Raw genomic sequence first — 22,807 nt, forward strand, 5'->3', positions numbered from 1 at the left:
ATCAGTTTGTCGTGCTATACACCATCAAGCACTGAGGATGTAAAAAAATATCCATGTTAGACTCTCCTCGAAATGTAAAAAAAAAAATATTTTGGGACACATTATTATGTAATTTAAGGGTTATTACCACAATAGTGGATTTGTCAGCTTTAAGCCTCCAGAGTCGTTCATAGGACCCATCTCCACCAAAAGCTTGTTATGCAAGGTGTTACGTTCCCCGGTTTATTTTCAATGGATCAACTTACTTTTATTCCTCGACGGCGACCATGAGACTTATCAGCCTACTATGAAGCCCTCAGGTTGTGGGAAATCAGATAAGGATATGTTTACGTAATTTCTTCTTCTTCTTTTTTTTGTCCCTGTCAGCATTATCTGGTCGACTTTGGACATCGTTATTGTTTTGTATTTGTTTTAATGTTTTCTTCTAAAGTTGATAGTTAGTCTCACAAATTAATCAGAATCACAAATATATAATAATTTTTATAAATAATTCACTTTTTTGTCCATTTTGCTGTTTCTCAAAAATCACTTTATATTTCAAGTCTACATTTCCGAGAATATGCATACAGCATCCATATTAATGAGGGGGATAAATCTGTTAAAATGGATGAGAGTGATATTGGAAATGGAATTTTTAAACGTTGTAAACCTTTGTAGAGTATGATTTGTTGATTTGAAAAAATTGGACATTCTAGAATTAAATGTTGAGCATCAGGATTATTATTGCCACATTTACAATTTTCTTGAGTTTTAATTTTTATTTTTGCTAATTGTGCTGGTGTACGTACGTGTCCTGTTCTTAATCTATTAATAAAAACTATGACTTGCCGTGGGAGTGTGTATGAATTGAACCAAGGACTAGATTTAAAATCTGCAATCCATCTATATGTGTTGCCCACAAACTTAAATTGATCCTTGCACCATTCGTTCCATTGTTCCATAATTTTTATTTTTACTCGTGGTAATAAATCAATATACATTAACCTATTGAAACTTATGAGTTGTAAATCTCTGGCCTGTTTAGCATATATGTCCACTCGATCATTTCCTACGTTAATATTATGTGCTTTGACATAACTGAATTGTATGTCAATGTTTCTTTTGCAAGCAAATTGAATTTGTTGAATAATTAAAATAATAAGGTATGATTAATGACATAATTTGGGATAGGATGTAGATAATGCTTGAAGAACACTCAGAGAATCTGTAAGGAGAAGATTTTTTAAAAAATCTTCCGCTATTCCATATTGTAAGGCTTTGTATAGGGCGTAACTTTCCGCAGTAAAAATAGATGAATCTATAGGTAATCTAAATTGTTGATAAATGTTTTTTCTCTGGAATGTAATAGGCACATCCTACACCCTTGTTATTCTTAGAACCATCGGTGTAAATCATTACATGCATTGGCCATTTTTCTCTGTACAATGCATGTAAACCTAGATCTCTGAAGTGGATTGAACATTGAGTATATAATGGAATATCTAGTTGATAAATCAAAGGATGTAAGAGAGTGAAAGTATTAGATCGAAGTTCTGAAAATAAGTAATGACAGTATACAAGGAAATATGAGGTGGTATGAGGATTTATTACATCGGCTTCAGCCCATTGTTTTTGTATTTTAACAATTTATTAAATGGATGAGGGTGATTTTCCCATGATGTAAGGAGGAATTTTATTGTTAATTGAATCCGCCTGTGACTCAAATAAGTTTCTTTACTCTCCATATAAACACTTACATTGGGGCTTGATTGCATAAGACCTAGACAAATTCTCAATGCTTTTCTTTGTAATATATCTATTTTGTGGACTAGATTGGATTTTTCTCCCCCCTAGCTGAAAGCTGCATAGTCGAAAAATGAGCGAAAGCAATTTTTATAAAAAATAAGTAAAATTTTTGGGTGGCCTCCCCATATTGTTGTTGTCATGCTACGAATTATGTTTAAAAACTTTTGACCTTTGTTTAATAAATATAAAATGTGTGTATTCCATGTAAAACATCTGTCAAAATGTACACCTAAATATTTGTGAGAATCTGTCACTGGGATGTCAGAAATTTGTAAAATATTATTGGGATAACTGTCTGTGCGTTTGTTATTAAAACAAATGATTTTGAATTTATTTTCACTAAGGGTTAATCCTGCATTATGAAACCATTCTCTAATGGTGCTAATTAATCTCTGCGTTTTGGTTATACCTTGGATAAACAGGTAAGGAATGAATTTCATTTGTGTAAATATTAAATAATAAAGGACTCAAAGGTGCACCTTGAGGAATTCCCATGGTTGTGAAACAAGGGTTACTAATATTTTCTGAGAACCATCCATATATCTTTCTATTGGAATATAGGTTCCATATGATTAACGATAATTGAGGATGAATGAAAAGATTTTCTAATTTGTTACAGAGCATATGTAAATTGATAGAATCATATGTTTTTTCTACATCTATAAAAAGACTATAACAGTGTGAACGACTAATTTTGCTATTTTGAATTGCAGTGCTTAGGATAGCTATTGCATCTTGACTGCCATAATTGATTCTAAAGCCAAGTTGAGTAGGATAAAAGAAACGTTGCCGTTCTAGTGTCCAGGTAATTCTGAGGTATATCGTTCGTTCGAATATTTTTTCCAAGACTGAAATTAACATTATGGGTCTGTAAGATGTAGAACAATGTGGTGATTTATTTGCTTTTAAAACTGGGAGAACTATATAATCTTTCCACTCCCTGGGTACTATACCGGTACGGAATATGTTGTTGTAAAAAGATACAAGAATATCTAAACCTGCTTTAGGTTTATGGCTTGGTATGGTATTCCATCTAAACCTGGTGCAGTGGGTTTAACATTATTAATTATGTTTTTTAATTCCTCTTTAGAAATGGGAGGCAATTCAAGTGAAAAGTTAGAAATATTTTCCTCCATTTTTTATATGGAAGATGTACTGATGGTGGAGTCAAAAGCATTAAAAATTGGTCTTGCCAACTATTATCTATTGGTTTTTTACGAGGTGGACATGGTTTACGCAAGGAATTAAATTTATGCCACACCTTTCGGGATGATTCCTGCATGTCTATTGAATTGCAATTATTTAATCCACGCTTCACGTTTGGCTTGTAGAAATATTTTTACGTAAACCTTACCAACTCTCGCACACAAAAAATATATTTAGATGTCAGTTAATGTTAATATATTACACTTGCACTCGCAATTAAACTCCTTATTACAAACAAAATTGTATTAAGATCATAATTGTTCTTGACTACACAAATTAACACATTCACATTTCCAAAATCACTTCCATTATCCATCAACATTCATAATATCTCTCACCTCACAATAACCCACAATCAAATGTTTTAAGGTTAGTCCATAACCATAACAGACTACCCAATCGAACAAAACAAATTACGTCATCATAGACAATTAACATATTAAACACTTAAAATGATACAATAAGTGGGTGCGTATCAAGGGATATTGACGGAAAAATTCCATACTTCTCACACACTACAGGAATCGAACCTACAGTAACACTACTGCTCACAGCAATACGATAAGTTTGTGACGAAATCCGAGTCTTTGAAGCCATGCGCTACAGAAGTAAGACAAATGGCAAGACCACCGCAGTACGTAAGCAACCTGGTTTGTGAAATCTCTTCTGGAAATAACTGCATGTAACTGCCAACCGAACTTGCAAAGAAGCATTGATATTGCTAGCGCGTCTAGATATTGGCCAGCGCTAAAACGTCGAGAGTTCCTTGACGTGACGCAGTTGCAGGATACTCCTTACTTGTAAATGCTTCGGATTTTTATTGAAAGATGATAGGATTTGTGGGCAGAAGCTCCGGAACGCCTTTGCAGGAAATTCCTGCACAGAGAGTCTTCAGAAGCCGTGTGAGAGCTATCATGCTGTAAGCCCTTACGTAGGACGGCTCTTCCTCCCTTTTCTCCAGTTTCAGACGGGGAAAACTTCTGAGAAACCGCTCTATCGATCAAAGTGTCTAACTCTTCAAGACAGGGCTTGCTGTTCGAAATTGCTTTTCACATCATGTGTAATCATGAGATATGGCGTACAGGGTACGGCGCGGCAATCTGGCGATTTTAAATACTGTACAGTTAAGACAAAATAATACATACGAAAACATACATAATTGAGACAAAATTAACTACTTTTTAATTGAAGAAGAAGTACCAAAAGGCAATCCTTACATTTTCATTTTGATTTATTGAAAATTACTTTATTAAGATGACCTCCATGACGTTCTTTTATTTTTTATTGAGAAAATTCCAGATACAGCACAGGTGGCCAATTTACATTGAACACTGAAATTGTCAACAATAAAAATGCAATAATAGTAATAAGCAAAAGTATATAAAAATAATGAAAGTAACAAAATAGCACAAAAGTGAATAGCAAATTAACCCAAAATAAGTAAAAGATGGCACTATTTGATATTATTTACGAACATTTCTTCTAATAGAAGACCGAAAGGCAAACTCGGAGGAAAATATATCGGTACTTGAAGGAAGGTCATTGTATTGTGTGGCAAGTCTGTAAAAGATAGATCTTTTTTGAATTTCTAGTCTAGGTTTCTTTGTATAATCTTGTATTGCGAGTTGTGCGCATAGGTACTCTAAAGTGGAATTCCTCAAGAAGTGTGTTGCAGCGGATTTTGTCATTCACAATTGTATATAAATAACTGAAATCATTCTGCAAACGTCGCTGATAAGCAGTTTGTAAGTTTAGAAAAGACAAGAGATGCGGAGATGAAAAATTGCGTAATGAGGAAACCCTGTGGTAGTCATGTGTTATCTCTGTCGCAACAACTATCTACATCCAGTGTTACAAAATTGCCCAATTCATTACCGCGGCCTGCATATCACTTTGTACCTTCCCACCAAGACATTTTACATAGCAGCGTGTACGTTATGCATTTGACATAACAGCAAATCAGATTCAGGTCTGTGTTACTGACGCCCTGCCTAGTAGGTTCTACTAGTAGCTTTTCTAGTGTGAGTTGAGTTTTCGCGCTAAATGGGCAGAGTTATATGGATTATAGACAGTGTCTTGGATGCATTATATAGGCCTTGTAGTATCTGTAGACTTCAGAAAGGTCAGATTTCTTCCAAAAGTGCAAAAATAGACATTTAATCTAATTCTGGAAGATTCAAAAACTACTAATTTGACTGGAAATGCTGTGAGATTTAGTTTCAAAATCGAACACTAGATGGCATTCGTAGTGAAAATTTCAGTACTGCATGTGACATTACACTTAACTTGTGTTAAGTTATTTTGTATAGATAAGAAATCTTTTGTTATATGTGTGTACTTTAAAAAAGAAAGTTTAATTTATAGTCGCCTGGGATTTTATTCACTACATCCTGATGGAAAGTGTACTTCTTAAAGTTGTTAATCACAACTGCACGCTATACGTGCAGACCCAAACTGCTAAAGGTTAAAGTAAATTCGTATCGTGAAACGGCACATTTGGTTTAAGAGAATAAACTCCAGTGGGCTGTCCTCGGCGTGCAAGGTTGACCTGGATCTCTGGCGAAGACAGATGCGAAATGGGAATACCAGTGGACAGAAGAAAGAAATTACAGAGGGCATTCTATGTAGAAATGCCGTGAAGAACACAAATGGTCTGTTTTTCCCTGCAAACATTTAGGTGAAAGCAGAAAGAAAATAAAAGGAACCTTCTTCAGGGAGACTAAGTCATCCAACAGCTGGTCTCGGAGGAGAAAAGAAAGAAGGAGAATTAAAGAATGGATTATTGTGGTGCTTCCCGTCTTCTTCTTGAATGAGGTAGGCCGGAGGTTTATAACCCCATAGAAGAATTGTCTGGCGAGCGTCCAAGTGTCCATGATCGAGATTTTTGAGGTTGTTAAATGATTAAGGGGAACTTTTCCTAGTACATACAGAAGTAAGATGAAAGAGAGAGTTCCTAAGCTGTAGATTCGTTCCTTTTTTCATTTGTGCGTTGTTTTAACAGAAATATTTTTTTATGTATCAGTTTATTTGGTATAATGGCGAGACAAGAATACCAGATGGAAGACTGTAATAACCAAACTATTTTCTGTGGTTAAATGTTAACGAGTGCAAATAGTCTAACAATTAATATAACCATATTCTTTTTTAATATTATTATAAGTGTTTTTCTTCCCCTTTCAGATAATCGCGACGTTAAGGATAAATGATTAGATAAAATTGATAAAGGGACAATCACCAGTGTCACCTCTATCCAGCCGGGACTCGAACCCGGCAACTTCGGTGGCGAGATCCTTAGTCGACCGCTCAACGTGCTTGCCCAGCGAGACGGCTAGCATACCCCTTCTAACTGTTCTAGAGAGACAATAACGAGATGAGCTTTTTGTTAGAAAATTCAAAACTTAGCCCATCCTGCAGCTGTAGATAAAAAGACCTTGATACAAATGATTTGGTTGTAGCAGGTATAAAACGATTTAACTAAAGAAGAGGGGAACTTATATTCTATTTGTATCACTGAATTTTATGCATGACACCCGTTTGTATAATTCCCAAATAATACTGCAAAAAGTAATGCCAGATTCCAATACTTTCACCTGAACACATACGAAATACTACTTTGGATGCCCGATTCGAAATATTTTGGGTGGAATGTTCCATCTTGTCTAAGTTTTATGACGTACTATGTGAGAACTTGGGAGAAATATCACTTGCTCCTCATGACCTTCGGTTGTGGAAGCACTATCCTCCTGTTCATGATGTATACATTCCCTACAGAACTGACATAGGAATGCACACGCTTCCAGGAAAATAATCAGCCTTGATTGTCTGATGTTGTGACGCTATACTTTTGATCGTTTATAAACAAATTCTACGTAGTTTTAGTAAGAACACCGCATGCACTTCCTGGTCTGCAGTAGTATATATGCAATATGTTTGATCCACGCAGAACAAACGCCTTATTATCTTGGTCAGGCTCAGATTTCTTTGGATTTTTTTCTTTTTGCTTATCTGGACGGCTTCCATACATTATCGTTATCGAGTTCGCCCAAAGTGCTTTCATGTGTTAACGGTGTATCTGGTGGCTTATCGATCTTGCCAACTCTCCAAAGCAGTCAAGAGTATGACAGATCCAAGGTTGATATTGCCGAGTGTAGAAACACATATGCCCACTGGCACACGCGGCTCTCTTGCTTTTAAAGTTGCACCATTTTTCCGTGGGAGAGTGGTGTGGGGAACGGAGGTAGAGACATTTCCCATAAAACATATCCTCGGTTTGAAGTTAACGTCTTCCTTCAACGATTTGTGCCAGTCTTGTATCAGTTCTTTATAATAATTAACGCAAATGACTATCCCTGAAATGAAATCATGTGTGAAATATATATTTATACTCTATATCGGGAATCTCTGGAGCAAGTGAACGAAAACAAGTCTGCGCAAGTATTGGCTCGAGAGCGCTCGACCAATGAACGCACGAATGAGAAAGTGAGTACATGAAGATAAAAATGCGGACTAGCTACCAGCTGTTAGGAGCAGCGCGTACTGCTTCGCTTCGCCCACTAGCTTTTTCCCACCTTCTACCCTTATGCGCAGCCTTGCTCCACAGATTACCGGGAATATATGGAGCAAGGTCTCTCATAAGTGAAGAAGAGGGCAGGAAACAAGTGGGCCGAGCGAAGCAGTACACGATCCTGCAAACTGCTGGTAGCCACAGTCGCCTCCTCCACGCAATCTCGTTCCCTATTATGCGTTCATTGGTCGAGCCATCTGGAGTCACTACTTTCGCAGAGACTTGTTTTCCTTCGCTTGCTCCAGAGATTCCCGGGACAGAGTATAGTCCCCATGCCTTAGATGCGGCCATGGACGGAAGTGCGCATGCGATAACTCAACGATTCCAGTGGCAAAATAGGGGTGGAATGGATACGGGGACCACTTTCCTCGAAGATTCGTCTGCATAGTAACGTCGTGAGGATGTTACAAGTTGTAAAACCCATAACAAACCCAACAAAGGGAGAGATAATAAACAACCGAACGCATACAAAAGAGAAAAAATTGATCTGAAACCTACAGCATTGTTTCGTGCATGTTTCTACCTACCTCCCCTTTCGTGAGTAGATTCGTCCTCTCGAGTTAGTCTCGTCTTCCACGGTCTGACAATCATTTTGTAGGGAGGTGCCGGCAGCGGTTACAACTTGCGATTTTTTGGGCTCCGGTTTCCCATGGTATATTGTTGAAAGTTATTTGGTGCAAGGGATCTGATTGAATGCGATGTTCAGTCTTTCTGACCGCCGAATGCTTCCACACAACACATGACAAGGTTGTCCTCCTGTTTCCAAGTATTTGTTCTGGTTGCATGATCATATAGTAGGAATAGGATGAAGCATTATCATACACAATAATATATTCTATCATTGAATGACTAAGTTCAGTAAATTTTGTGTGATGTTACGGAGTCTGACTTCTTCGCAAGATAGAGTTCAAGTTTGGCCTAAGAACTTGATCAACAATTACATGCTCGAATTGTGACAACAAATGAATCCCTATATTTATATTATCCTACTTCTCTTCGTGGTGCGTTGCAATTGACAGTGATGGGCCTGATTTTCTGATATTCCTGTCCATTCCGAAGAAAATTGAAAGGTAGTACAGAACTACTCAACTGCGTGGATGCCTGCTTCTGCAATCTACACTCAGCTTCCTTCATGCTATTTGCTTCGTAAGGTACTCTACCCAGTTGATGCTTACCTACAAGGATGAAGAGAAACAGCCAGGATGCGATGAAAGGAATAGTTTAGTGGAAGGCGACGTGAAAAAGAAACTATATGAAGCCGTGGCATTCCTAAATTACGGTTTTCCAGAGTCCCAGTGGAGAGTGAAATAAGAACCTAACATTCTGTCGCGTTGGTTGCCCCCACCCTCATACTTTGGTGGAAACGGTTCTGTGTTTGTTTGCTCCATACGGAGAATTAGAATACCACTACTGAGAACAGGTGGTTCGGCGCCAGCTACCCTGAGGAAGGTAATATTAAGGAATGAAGTAGCGACTGTGACAAGCAAAAGGTATGTGTGAGTGCCTTTGTGATGGTCTTATTCTGCCTCCCACAGACGTAGGACCTGTTTAGCGCCACGCTGGAACCTTGGTTTCTATTCTCGGCGTGAATGATTTCAGGTGAGAAATTTCCCGACAGTGTCCCGTATGTGCTATCGTGGCGCTGTGCAATGCAGAGGGGATAGATTGATTTTTTTTTTACCGGCATATTAAAATGAGACCTTTCTATGCTGCATTTATTCTCTTCTCATCAAAAGGCCACAGGTTCTATCTAATCTTTCAATTTTTGTGCACAGATAGGCTAATCGGTAATGGGCCTAGAGATTAAAGCGGGAGTTTAATTGGTTTCTACTGGGGATCGAATCCGGACCTCATTAATTAAAGGGCGACAGCTTTACCATTACCTTATTTAATAATTCTCTGAATGTTAGTGACAATGTTTCTACATTAGCATGCAATGTTAATTGGACATTATCCACTGTCTAGTGCTTTAAACCATACTTATTCTAGGGCCTCCCCATGACGGAGTAGTAGCGTCGTCGCCTTGTTATCAAGGGGTCTCGGGTTCGATACCCGATGGATTCCACTTTAAACTGTAGGTCCAGTCCCGATTAGCCGTACTGTGCATAAAGTGGACCTAAAACACCAAATCAATCAATCAATCATACTTATTCTAACATTACGATTGGAGCAAAAAGTTGTACGGAATTCTGGGGGGCCCTGTGGAGTTGGTTAGATCAGCGGATTTGTAGTTTAAATTACAGGTCTGTCGTAGGTTCGATTCCCACCACCGACAAAAGACATTTCTTCACCTGAAGGTGAGAGTAGAGGTGCTCACTTGAAACAAAATGTTAGAATAAGTATAGTTTAAAGCACTAGACAATGGATAAAGTCCAATTAACATTGCATGCTAGAGTTGTCATTTGTACATGGTGGAAGTACTGTTATTGTTCAGCAGCCTCCTGTACACGAAGCCAGTTGAAATTATGTGTAGCATTTCATTTATATTGCGTAATGCAAAAGTGTTGTATGTGCTTCAGCATTCATCAACAATCTTTCTAGCGAAATGTGCAACTATGCTCTTAAAAACGTTGACATGTGTACAGGGAGAGGCATTCAATGGGTGCCGTTCATTCTTTTTTCGCGATGACTTTCCGCATTAACAACATTACACCTATATTGCTCCAAAGGGTGAAAAAAAAGGTATTGACGTCAATTTGAAATTGGTATAGTTTTTTTTTTTTACATTCCTTGCTGACGCTAGCACTCTGCTCTCCCTGAACGAAAAAAAAAGTTTAATTCTCGCACTGGCCGTGATTTATACGAAGTCCGGTGTCCAATTAGTGCCTGGCTGAGTCGTTATTGCTTTCTCTGCTGACGTCATGCTAATAGAAGCGGAGCGTTTTTCACGGCGAAAAGTCATGCCAGCATAACAACGCAAGCCGTGCTCTGAACAGTTTTGCCACACCTCGTCAAAGTTTTGAAACAAGGGGAGTCTTTCGCCGTGTCCTTATTGCACTTCTAGTCGGTGCGAGTTTTGCGACCCGAATTTAAGCTGAGCTGTTTTTCTCATGTGACGGCAAGGTTGTTATTAGCTTATTCAGATTTCTATATTGTTGCATATTTTTGCTTTGTATGTATCCAAGCAAAAGTGACAAAAGCGTCTGCGAATTACACTGTTAGTAGCGAAATTGGTTTTCGTGTTAACGTGTTTTTACATATTTTGAGAACGGATTTAAATGCAAAAGCAAATCTTCACGAGATGCTCAAATCAATTGCTTGATGAAAATTATCAGTTTTCCCTGGTGCTTTTCGGATTAAGACGCAATTGGGACATATGCTTGAAATCTTCGGTGAACAATAAACACAACGACGTTATAGTACGTCACAGCGCAAAGAATAATAGTAACTGTATAATAAGTAACCTTGTGTCTAGGCGTCCGAAATTGGGACTCCAAATTTCATTCTAAGATTTATTTTCAGGTTAATATAGGGAAAAAAAAGAGAAACTGTTCAGCTTTCGGAAAATTCTCGTCTGTTTTCATCTGGGCCTATTTCAGGAATGGGTCTAATGCTGCAGGATCAATAGCACCCACCTTTATCCGGCCCTGTGCTTTATAAGTGTGTCGAATGGCCATTATTGTTTACATTATTTCCCACCCAACGTTAAGGTTCCATTTACGAGTTGCCAGATATTTAGATAGTATAGTTTTGCTGTAGATTTATCCATTATTATTGATTGATTTGATGTTTTAAGTCCACTTTATGCACAGTAAGGCTAATCGGGACTGGACCTACAGTTTAAAGTGGGATCCTAACCACTATGTGCCTCCACCGGGACCCCTTGATTACAAGGCGACGACGCTACCACTGCACTATCGGGAAGGATCAGTCTATTATTATTAAGATGCACCTCGTGATCTGTTTTTAGAGCTTCTTAAATCGGACCCCTTTTTTGGAAGAGAAACTGGAATATATCCTTTTGTCTATTATGGGTTGACGAAATAATATTACATGAGTCAAATGAAAACCTTAAAAATCCGACTAAGATTACAGCAGGACAGACTGTGTACAGCTCAGGTATCAACTGTTATTTATAAGACAATCTCGATCTCAATGTCTGTGTGCATGCTTTCCACACCAGCAAGTTTAGTAATGGAGAAAGTTCGACAATGTCCTCAGTTCGCAGGCAGATGGGTGGAAAGGCCTTCGCAGTGACTCATAAGTGACTGCACGTGGACCCCAAGACTTATTCTTATTAAGGTATACAGTAGGGTGCTGCAATGAGGGTTTTTTGCTCGACCGGCAAATATTTCGCACGGACGACGCTAGATAGCGTTAGGACTGACAGCTCTTCACCATGACGTCACGAGCGAATTTCGCTCGAACAGGCAAAACGATCAATATACGCTCGAAACACAGTAGTTCACGTTTAAACGTATTTTTTCTGTAGTAGGGTCAAGTGCCCATATTTCGGATACTTAATTTCAAATTAGATTTTCAGTACCTAAATATAAACAAAATAAGCCATAAATGTGTTGATAAACATTGAACATATATTTATTAATGTTTCTGAAAGTTATATTAACATATATAAGAAATACTTGGTATATTTTATGAAACAAAGAATTGCATGCATATTTTTAGTCTGACAAAAAGGTTTCCTAATGTCGGATAGGGTATTTCCTAATTTCGGATAGGGTTACTAATGAGTATTTGGAAAGGGTGCACAATTTCGGATAGTCGAAATTAGGTACCCGTGTAGCATCCGAAATTAGGAAACCCAGTCGCATATTCAATATGGCGATTCTGTGCGTTCCCCCTCTGAAATAATGTGACTGAAACTACGTAACAATGTTTGCTGAATCTCTCAAGATTATATAAAATTTAGACAGAAGTGAGTAAATACTAAACTTCTAGTTGTAGGCCTTAAGTTTGAATGGTGAAATATTACATCAAAACTCCGGAAAAGTCAGAAATATCACCCACACACTAAAGAAACATTGCTCAAGGTCACGCACAAGGGTGAAACTGGGGGACGAAGTAGCGTGTTAGTTGGCACTATCTGCACTTCGGCGCTGCTGTTCTAAGGTGGAAATTTCTTGGTATCCGAAATTAGGAACCTATCCGAAATATGGGCACTTGACCCTATTAGCCCTTCAAACAGGGATCGTGAAGTGAAGGAGGCAGTGAAATTGAAACTGAAGTGAACATAGTCATAATTTTCATGTTAAAATGTAATTTAGTCCATCTTTACAACACACAGCAATGTATGAAAATGTATAGATGATTATGGGCTGAAACTACCAGGACGGATTTTTACGCATATATTTGTACGATTATTGTCCCATTAAAAAGATATTTGATATTCTATATATTCGAACGAATTACGCTCGAGCGAAAGTGGTCCAATGCAGTACTCTAGTATACAGGCACTAACTCAAACTTGAATATAAATGTACGTTGTAGATCAGCAATAGGCCTGTGCTAAAATGCAGCTAACTTGTGCGACCCTACATACAGAAATCTACTAGATAAGAAACAATAACAATTTAAGGTTTTCTTGACTCTCCCTTGCAAGCAAGTTTATATTTAAAATATGAAAAGCTTAACTTGCTTCAGATGGTCTCACAGGTGGAGTCACATTGCTTTTAGGTTGACGAACCAACCTAAATGTTCTAAAACATCTCTCCACAATGACAGATATAACAAGTTACCAAGGACATTCGAATAGTTCGTGTGGTTTTCAAGAGGCTCTACATTTTATTGATTTTGCTGTACACGTGTGCCCGTAGCTTCCCGCAGTTGATGAAAGTGGCGTGGATCTCCATCAACAAGCTTCGTAACGAATCGACACGAAAGTCAAGAAGACAGCTTCCGCGACACTTTTTTATCTATTACACTTAGTTTGATTGCGTGTCGTTTTGAAATAACCGAGACCACCTATTCAAATTCAGTTTCGTTTCTCTCTGAAGCATCTATACAGATCGTTGTAGTTACTCATTTCCTTGTGGATAGAGTGGGATCACTTTCATAAAGCTCATGAAATGGACGTTTCACATTGGTACTCTCTTGTGCAATAGAACTCATGCTCTTTTTCTAAATAATATTGGTAAATAATTTTGATATTACAGTAAACCCTCGTTAACACGAATCTCAAGGGACTGAAAAATCAAGAGTTCGTGTTAAAAAAGAATCATGCTAACCGGGGACTCAAATTTTATTGTTGTAATACAGTTCTTTCTACACATTAACAATTTACAATATGTATTATGTATGTCATCATAGAAAACAGTACTACAGTAATTAACTTTTAAAAAAAGTACTCACAGATCATTTTTTGATGAAAAATTCCTACATATTGCGCTGTCGCAGACGGGAACGCAAATGCCTGGTAACTTCACAGTCAACTGTACTCATAGCTTCCGTAAAACTAGCGGTTAATTCGGATCAAACTCGTACTGGCTACGTTTTAAAGAATAGAAGAACACATCTGAACACACAACTGAATTTGTTGGTTAAATACGTATAAGCTCATTGTTGACGCGTCTTACTGTTTATCATTATGCCCTAACTTATTTATTAATATTTAATTTCGTATTTAATATTAATCAACGTATGATGTTTGAACAATTAGGTATACCTATGTATATACGAGTAAAATGATTGAGATCGTGACATCAACTTTGAAAATAAGAATTTACCAGGCTGCGGTCTTGAACACTTACTGTAATTCTCATTCGTACATTTAGTCACTTTACGTATTAAAACTGATTAATCGTGAACAATAATTAATAAACTAGGAACGTGTACTTGACAGAAAAAGAGCAAAGGCATGACCTACATCATGGCTTGCTTTCATAGCAATCTGGCTTTGATTTTCGCAATTTGATTTAACCAGTCGATCATTTGATTACATTCAAATAATTGAAGTTGGACGTACTCTTTGAAGAATTATTGACAAGGCAATTATTGGTCTGCCTTGTGTCTGCGCTTGATTGCGTTTTGCATATTGCATAAGTGTCGGCGGGTGGGTAACGCTGTTCGGTAATCAAACGCCAGCTGATTGACATGTACCAAAGGACATCCGATGCCGAATGCTCGCTCGAGGTGGTTCGAGGGCAATCTGGCATGTGGTCGTCCGGGCAATCAATGAAAGCGAGTAAACGTTGCTATCTTTACTGAGCATCGTGTGGCGCGTTGTGCAAACTAAAACGTTCCGTAATCGCACGACTAGATCTGGAAGACCTGACATTCTACTTAACTCACCCCCCCCCCTTTGTTCCTGATACACAAAAGCATTGCTTCGTTAGCTGTCTAATATTCTTTCGGTCTCCCTTGTCACTCGCGTCGCCACCGACCCGAACTCCGTGGAGGAGTGGTTAGTACAGCGCGTTGCGACGCCAAGGGGTCCCGGGTTCGAATTTCGGCAGGAGCATCGGTGTACTTTGTGAGTCTCTCTTCGTCAGTTACATCACATCACTCACCCTGATTAGCCAAAAGTGGCAGAAAAACAAAATAACAAAATTCAACCGAATCGTCGCCACCTCCGGTACCAGGTTCGAGTCCTGGTTTTTCTGGTCAAACTGGGTTCTTTTCATTACTTGCAACCATCAACCATCGCCATCGTCGCTCTTAGCCAAAAGAAACAGAAAGCGATGTTAAGTAAAATAAAAAAATAAAAAAAACTGCCAATAAATTGGCATTCCGTACATTTTTTGAACAATTCAAAAATTTCCATTATTGTCTCCCCAATAGCACAGTGGTAATGTTGTTGCCTTGTAATCAAAGGGTCTCGGGTTCGATACCCGGTGGAGGCTCATAGTGATTCTGATCCCACTTCTAACTGTAGGTCCAGTGCCGATTAGCTTGACCGTGCATAAAGTCAACTTAGACACAAGACTTGCTCACTCTCTTATATTCATTATCTTACAGACAGCATCCTTTACAGATCTGTAATAATTATAACGCTGATGTAACAAAATTCTGATAAACCGTTAGTAAATTCTAATATTACTATATTTTCAATACTAGCATTATTGACAATTAATTAACAATCATGTTTCCGCTCACATTTGAGCACTTGTTCGTCAACACTACAAAGTATGAAAAACTAAGTATGCTGACCAAGCCAGTAATTTATTTTATTAAAAACATAAACTAAACGTAACGTTTCAACCTTCTAGCAAGGTCTTCATCAGACTCTGTATCAAGTACAAAAGTCTTTTGTGCTAAAAAAAGACTTTCGTACTTGATACAGAGTCTGATGAAGACCTTGCTAGAAGGTTGAAACGTTACGTTTAGTTTATGTTTTTAATAAAATAAATTACTGCCTTGGTTAGCATATTTAGTTTTTCATAATCATGGAAACAAGGCTTAATGGTGTTATAACTACAAAGTAATATATAGTAGTGATTTTAGTAGTAGTAGTAGTAACAGCAGCAAGAGTGTTATCATCGTCGCACACTGAATCCCCAGATAATCAGACTTTCCGTAGCTTCAGGACAGAACTGAATCGCTGAAGGCCGAAACCTACTTTCAGAAATAGTATTGTAGGGACATTATTGTAATAAACAATTGCATCAGTACAATACGGTGAGGAGCGGCATATAGAGGTACGAGATAAATTGTTCCTGATATCGTCGCCCATGTCCCGTTTGATGCACTGGAACATCATCGTGCTGCAGGCTCGCGAACCATAATAGTGTCCGTAACAATGAAGGTATACCAACTAAAAGCCGTGTTTGCTGCATTGTTGCGCGCTATCCTCGAGCGTGGATCGTCACACTGCAACTATCAAATGCCATGGTGTTATCTGACGCGAGTTCCATTATTGCAATATTTATTTCCTCTGAATAAATAAAGGAACAAACTGACAGGCGTAGAGACTGGGAGTTGTTCGCGTGTGGAAACCACCATACCGTGCGACGCCACGGGATCGAAAAATCGTTGATCTTGCTTACTGCGCATGCGCTGCGAACGTGAACGTTATCTATGTTACGGCTCAACCGGTAATGGTGTTCTCAACAGCTAATTTTCACAGAAATGAGGAATTTTAGAAATAATACTGGGCGGGGAGACTAATAAAACACGTTGCAGATATTGTTTTCGCTACTTACAAGCATTTGTTTGATTTAGTTTTGTTTCACGTGGTATTTGCGTAAAGCTCATACTAGCTTTTGTTTTTAAACTTCTTTTCTTTTCTCTTCTGTTTGGCCGACTTCTTTCCCATAAAGTATTGTGTGTAAAGTCAGGGATCCTGAGATCGACTACAGAGTAAGGCATTGTTGTTCCTGCATTCAGTAAATTCTCCCCTTTGTAACGCTCGAGGCTGGGGTGGTTTTATACGTTTATAAATTCCCGATACTTCCAACGAAGTCACTAGATCCCTCCCTTCTCCTTCAACTGAACATTTATGTCTCGATTGTGACACAAATGTAAAATAATTTTAGGGTTCCCAGATGGCGCAGTGATAGCGTCGTCGCCTTGTAATGGGTCCCGGGTTCGATACCCGGTGGAGGCTCAAAGTGGCACTTTAAACTGTAGGTACAGTCCCGATTAGCCTTCCTGTGCATAAAGTGGACTTAAAAACACGCTCAAACTCAAAACTGAAGGGGAAGTAACCGAAATAGAACGATTGATTGATTTGGTTTATTTTACTTCGCTTTTCTGCCACTTTTGGCGAATCGAGAAGACGTGGATGAGTAATGATATGATGAAGGGCCGCTCACAATGAACAGCCATGCCCAGGCATGGATTCAAACCACATTCTCTGGCGACCGTAATAGAACGACCTCGGCAGTTACATCGCTGGAGTGAACCACACTCCCTCCCATCTCGGAGAGCACCAAGCGATTTGGAGAACCTGAGGCGACATTGCAGATTTCGTGGAAATTATTTGCAGTGCGAAGAAGTGGAAACTATGAGCAAATTTCTGGATTGAGTTTGTGTATGCGCTGTACTGCTAACGAGTCAGGAGCTAATTACTTTCTAGCTTTCCATGCAGCCACCTTTCATTATCCATTTCTGCAGATTCATAGCGTACCCTGATTTATGCCAACAAGGTCGTTCAAATTAATATTCTTCGTGCTCGTGGAATTACTCGCAGCAAATATTTCGCTTTCGGGAACGAGAAACTCGTGTAATAAAATAGCACATTCAAAGGGAGGGAGAGTAACGTTTCTACTTCTTGACTTCACATTCTGCTTTCTGTCTCTGTATTGTAATTAAGAGTTCCTGGGTTCAATTCTTGGTAGGAACACATCTCGATTCTCTATGTCAGTATTAGCCTGTTGGATAGAAAGTGGACTTTAAACAAGCTTTCTATCTATTGGTGCACGATAAATATGGTAATAGGAGCAAGTGAGAACCTGTAAAAGTTGTGAATATTTTATCTGCATCTTCTCGTGCTGGTAACCACTGAACCTTCGGTCGACGCAAGCGAAGCAATTTTCGAAGATTCCTGTGGTTTCGAATAATCGTTATGATATGCCAAATTTTGGAAACAAAATTACATATTCTTAGAATTCCTTCTAGAGCATACACGTGAACCCTCGTGTGGTTTGCTTTCGCTGTTGTCTAGATATTCTCAATAGTTTCCTGGTTTCGTAAGTCTATTTTCCGTCACAGATATCTAGACAACAGCGAATTCACACGAAGATTCACGTGAATGCTCTAGAAGGAATTCTCAGCAGAATTTGAAACATCAAAGAAATCTTATTTTTCGAAAGGAGAGTAATTTTCGAATACGTCTTGGCTGTCGGCGGTCAAAGGTCCAGCGATGCCTTAACCACATAACTCGGTCTCTACAAATATCTTGCACGCTACTACTCAACTATCTCCGATAGTCTAATAGTCAATACTGTTGCATTTGATGCAGGGTGTTGTCGAGTTCGACTTCTGGGATAATACCGGATTTTTTAATGTTATGTTTGCATCAGATGACATTTTTTTTCGAGTTATCAGTATGTGCAGAAATCCAGAAGAAAACTTGCAATGAGCACCTGCGGACATTGATCAAGAATGCTCTCGGTGAGGTGATTAACCTCAGCCCACAAATGTCTCATGAAATTCAGAGCTTTTAATAGGACACCAATAACATTATAGGAGTGTTAGGGAATATTTTGTGCGAGGGCCGGTGTGAAATTCAGCTATGAACTAGATTGTACACACAGAACCCAAAATGTGTTGACTCCAGTAACACATTAAAGTGCATAAAAGGCTAATGATGCAATTTTGGTGCATCGAAATGGAGTTACTGTTCTTCACTATTGTCAAGAATGGTTGTTCTCTGGGTGTCTGTACTTTTTAGAAGTTTCTTTTCGGCGTGGAAAACTCCCGGACTCGACTGGGTGGTGGAGCAGGTTGAGTTGTCGTATCAGAATCTCGCGACCTAATGTTTCGGGTTCGAGTCTATGTCTATGCATGGATCCTTTGCGATTGTCTCTTTATCAATTACTTCAAATTATCCTTTACCTTCATTGGTTTGATTAGCATAAAGCAGCATAGTTGATGTTGGTTGCGGCAGTGGTGTGGAATTTGCAATAGTACTAGTATCATTTAAACTAAATGTATTCCGGATATTTTATTGTAAATAAGTCTACAAATATCTTGATGTTTACACCTGTTCCTTTGGAATCAAGAATTCCTGATTTTTTTTCTGCCAAAGCGAACTTTTTCTTGTTACGGACCTTTGGTTTGGGCTTAAAATCCTATGTGCACGGAAGTCCGTTGAGACTTGAAGTATACTTACTTCTCTGTGGGAGTCTAACTAGGCAAACCAACACGGCACCGTTAGTCTTATTCACAGTGGCACAAATGAGTTGAACCAAACGAAATGAATAGAAAATCTACCTGTCGATCTAGCGTTCTCAGTAAGCAAATAGAGGATGCGATTTCTGGTCGCAGTTGTGATAATTACATTCCTATTGTTTTCAGGTGAGGTCAATATTTCGTTCTATCTATTTGACTAATTAACTTCGATTCAGAAAAGATAACATTTCATTCCCAATTGGATGCTGAAAGATGTCCTAACATTCTCGATTTAATAGAGTCTGTTCACATTTATTCGGCTTTTCTGAAAGTAAAATGTCTTGAAGGAGTTGTACAGTCATCGGCAATAAAAATGGAACACAAGATCATGCAAGGCGTTATGCGTGTTGCATAACTCTTGCTGCAGTGGTCGAAGTTGCCATTGAAAATTTTGCTATTAAAATCCACTTGTCGCTGTAGAGGTATAACGCCTTGCAGGTAAGCGAGTATTTCAGGATCTAGGTCTCCCATTCTTATTGCCGATGACTGTACGTGATTATAAAAAGGGGTACAGGAAGGGAGAATACTAATGGAGACGTTTCACGCACCGAGTATATTGAAGTCGCGCTCGCTCACGCATCCGTACGCATTGGAAACAGAAATCTTGCGACAGGACCAGCAACTCGACTTACCTGTCTCTAGAGTGGCCTGGCTCCTCGGCTTCAGTCATGTTACAAGTGTAATATATAAATGTGTGTTGTTGATGCACGAGGGAGGAAAAGAACTTTCACGAGAACTTCACCGCTCTACACTCAAATGAATACTGAACCCTTTGAGGACTGAAGAGGAGGAGAGACCAACCTGGCCCGACCCGAGTGGTGGATCGATCCGAGTACATTGCGCAGCGGCGAACACTTGGCGGGTTCTCCCTTCGACACTGGCGGTGTTGGGATGCTCGTGCCTCGCTGGGTTAGAATTTCATTAGAATGGTAAATGCCCATATGGAAAGGGTTGGTGAGATTCCAACGTGGTGGTTTGGACCGTCTGCGGGCAGTGATGTTAGGGTGGTCGCCCCTAGTGAGTGACCTCTTCCTCGCAAATCACCTCCAAGACATGGAGAATCCTAGGTGAGGCACCGATGGAATTATAGGGTCGTGAGGGAATGTCTCTTGCGAGGGCCGTTGTCAAATTAAACGCAAAAAGTTATGTGTGCTTTTCGAATTAAGAATACATCAATTTTCGTTTTATTCCCCTTGCTTGAGCCTTCCCGATGATCTACTATCCGTGACAAAAATATTGAGCCCTCTGTTGACACGCTTGTAAAATTGTACTCCGTAGGAGTAAAAAAATCAAATATACCTCATTGGAAAGCTTCAAGTATCTACATTCATTTTTAATAAGCATTATCTAAAAATTAATCTTAACTTTGTTATCTTACTACGTATAATAAAAAAAATCACTGCAAAGTGTAGTTTTTTCTTCCAATTTTCACGAACGGGGAACTTAACACCATACATTTCATAATCGACTGTACATATAATTTTAAGATTTTTTGTACTTGAAGTTTGATTATTTCTGCATCTCTGTAGAAAAAATCAAACGCATATTTTTAATAGATGCTTCAAAAATTGGCGTTTTAGGGAAAGTGCAAACTTGAAATGCATAATTACGAATTCAATGAAATTGAAAAAAACTGTTGATATAACGCATATGATCAAATTCCAGAAGTTTGGCGTGTGTACCTCAAATATGGTTCCAGATATTACAACCTTGGTGACAATGAAGTTCGACCACAAAGGAATACGTGATTAAATGCACAGAGGCATAGGCGGTGGAATGGGTGACCCGCAGAAGTGACGCATGCGTGTAAGAGGAGGCGTGTGAGCAGGCAAGAATCGTGATCCCAGCATGTTGCACCCAAGGTCACGTAAAGAACGAAAACGAGGAACTATACGCGTGACATTGAACTTCGACCAGGCACCAGACCCATACGGTAAATTCCAGATAGTGGCGCATTCGACGGAAGCATGACGTCACGGACACGATAAGGGAGTCCGCCGTATATAAGCGCGTGCTGTGCACCGAGGAACCGTAGTGCATCATCACCATGGCCAGGGGCAAACCTATTGACAACACCGTGAGTAGAAGAGTGGTGGAGTTGCAACGGGATGGACTCAGTGAACGGGAAATAGGGCGCCAACTGAACTTACCCAAGTCAACCGTCCACTGCATCATCAAACACCACCAAAATACGGGTACTACAGAGCCAGGTAAGGCCCCCGGTCGAAAACGCCTGCTGAGCGTGCGTGACCTACGGATATTTAGGCGCTATATCCAGACCAACAATCATGTTTCTGTGGCCGAATTACGACTGTGGACTCGAGAACGTTTCACATTGAAGTGTCAACCAGAACCATTCGCCGTTACCTACAGCGATGCGGTTACCGAGTGTACAATGCGAAACGTAAACCCTTCCTTTCCATGTTGAACAAAGGTAATCGACTACGGTTGGCACGAATGTACCGGGGATGGACATTTCGGCAGTGGAACAGGGTTTTGTGGACGGACAAATCCATTTTCAATGTTGTGTACGGGAAAATACGGAAAACAGTCATTTGTCTGAAGGAGGAACAGAATGAAGCAAAATGTTACGCACGTCGGGTACAGAAACCTGCGTCAGTGATGGTATGGGAATGCATGACGGCATCTGGGGTTGGCCCACTACACGTCTGTGAGGGCATTGTGAATGCACACGCCTATACACGCATACTGGAGCGGCATCTTCCCACAGTGCGAAGGCACCTGTTCCACAGGCGGCGTCTCATCTTTCAACACGACAATGCCAGGCCTCATACAGCGCGGCTGACAAGAGAATGGTTGACTCTCCATCACGTGCGAACTCTGCCATGGCCACCATCGAGTCCCGACCTCTCGCCCATTGAGAATGTGTGGCGTGTTCTTAAGCGACGTGTGCAACAGAGGGGACCCACGACAGTGGCTGCTCTTATCGCCTGCCTGCAGGAGGAATGGCACCGCATCGATGTGGAATACCTTGAACGACTCGTCCGCAGCATGCCCCGACGCATTGCCACAGTTATTCGCCGACGGGGTGGCATCACACCATGGTAAACAGGATCCCCTCTAACAGTGGTCGAACTTCAATGTCACGTGTAGATGGACGAAAATGTTTTATTTTGTGTGGACACCATACATTGCTGCGTTGCAGCGGAAATTTATGTTTTCCTTTGTTCCATGTAGCCTGCTGAATAAAATATGTTCAGCAAATGCATGTGTTCTCCTTCTTTCACAACGCACTCCTATATTTGACACTGGTCGAACTTCATTGTCACTAAGGTTGTAATTATTCTTTCGCACTCCTAATATGGTAAACGGGTGCATGACGTATGCCCGTGTGCGGACAATCTCAGACTCTGTGGGCTGGAGGCAACTTTCACAGCGTTGCCGTTTCGCTGCACTTCGCTGCGAGAATCGCGCAAGTGCGTTCCGTCTAGCCGATCCAAA

General features: G+C 39.7%; 2 protein-coding genes across 2 annotated transcripts in view; one reads left to right on the plus strand and one right to left on the minus strand.

Moving 5' to 3' along the window:
* The window catches only part of LOC145991000 (phosrestin-2-like), a 343,551-nt gene extending 323,467 nt beyond the window's left edge, over nucleotides 1-20,084 (minus strand). Inside the window, exon 1 of the mRNA XM_083126651.1 lies at nucleotides 19,978-20,084. Within this exon, the coding sequence (XP_082982777.1) occupies nucleotides 19,978-20,015 (38 nt within the window). The 5' untranslated portion in view covers nucleotides 20,016-20,084. The remainder of the gene's footprint in view (nucleotides 1-19,977) is intronic.
* LOC145991001 (14 kDa phosphohistidine phosphatase-like) overlaps nucleotides 1-22,807 on the plus strand; it is a 665,202-nt gene that overhangs the window by 369,408 nt on the left and 272,987 nt on the right. The window lies entirely within an intron of this gene.

The sequence above is a fragment of the Lepisma saccharinum genome, chromosome 8 (assembly GCF_977018435.1).
Source record: "Lepisma saccharinum chromosome 8, izLepSacc3.1, whole genome shotgun sequence".
In the NCBI taxonomy this organism is placed as follows: domain Eukaryota; kingdom Metazoa; phylum Arthropoda; class Insecta; order Zygentoma; family Lepismatidae; genus Lepisma; species Lepisma saccharinum.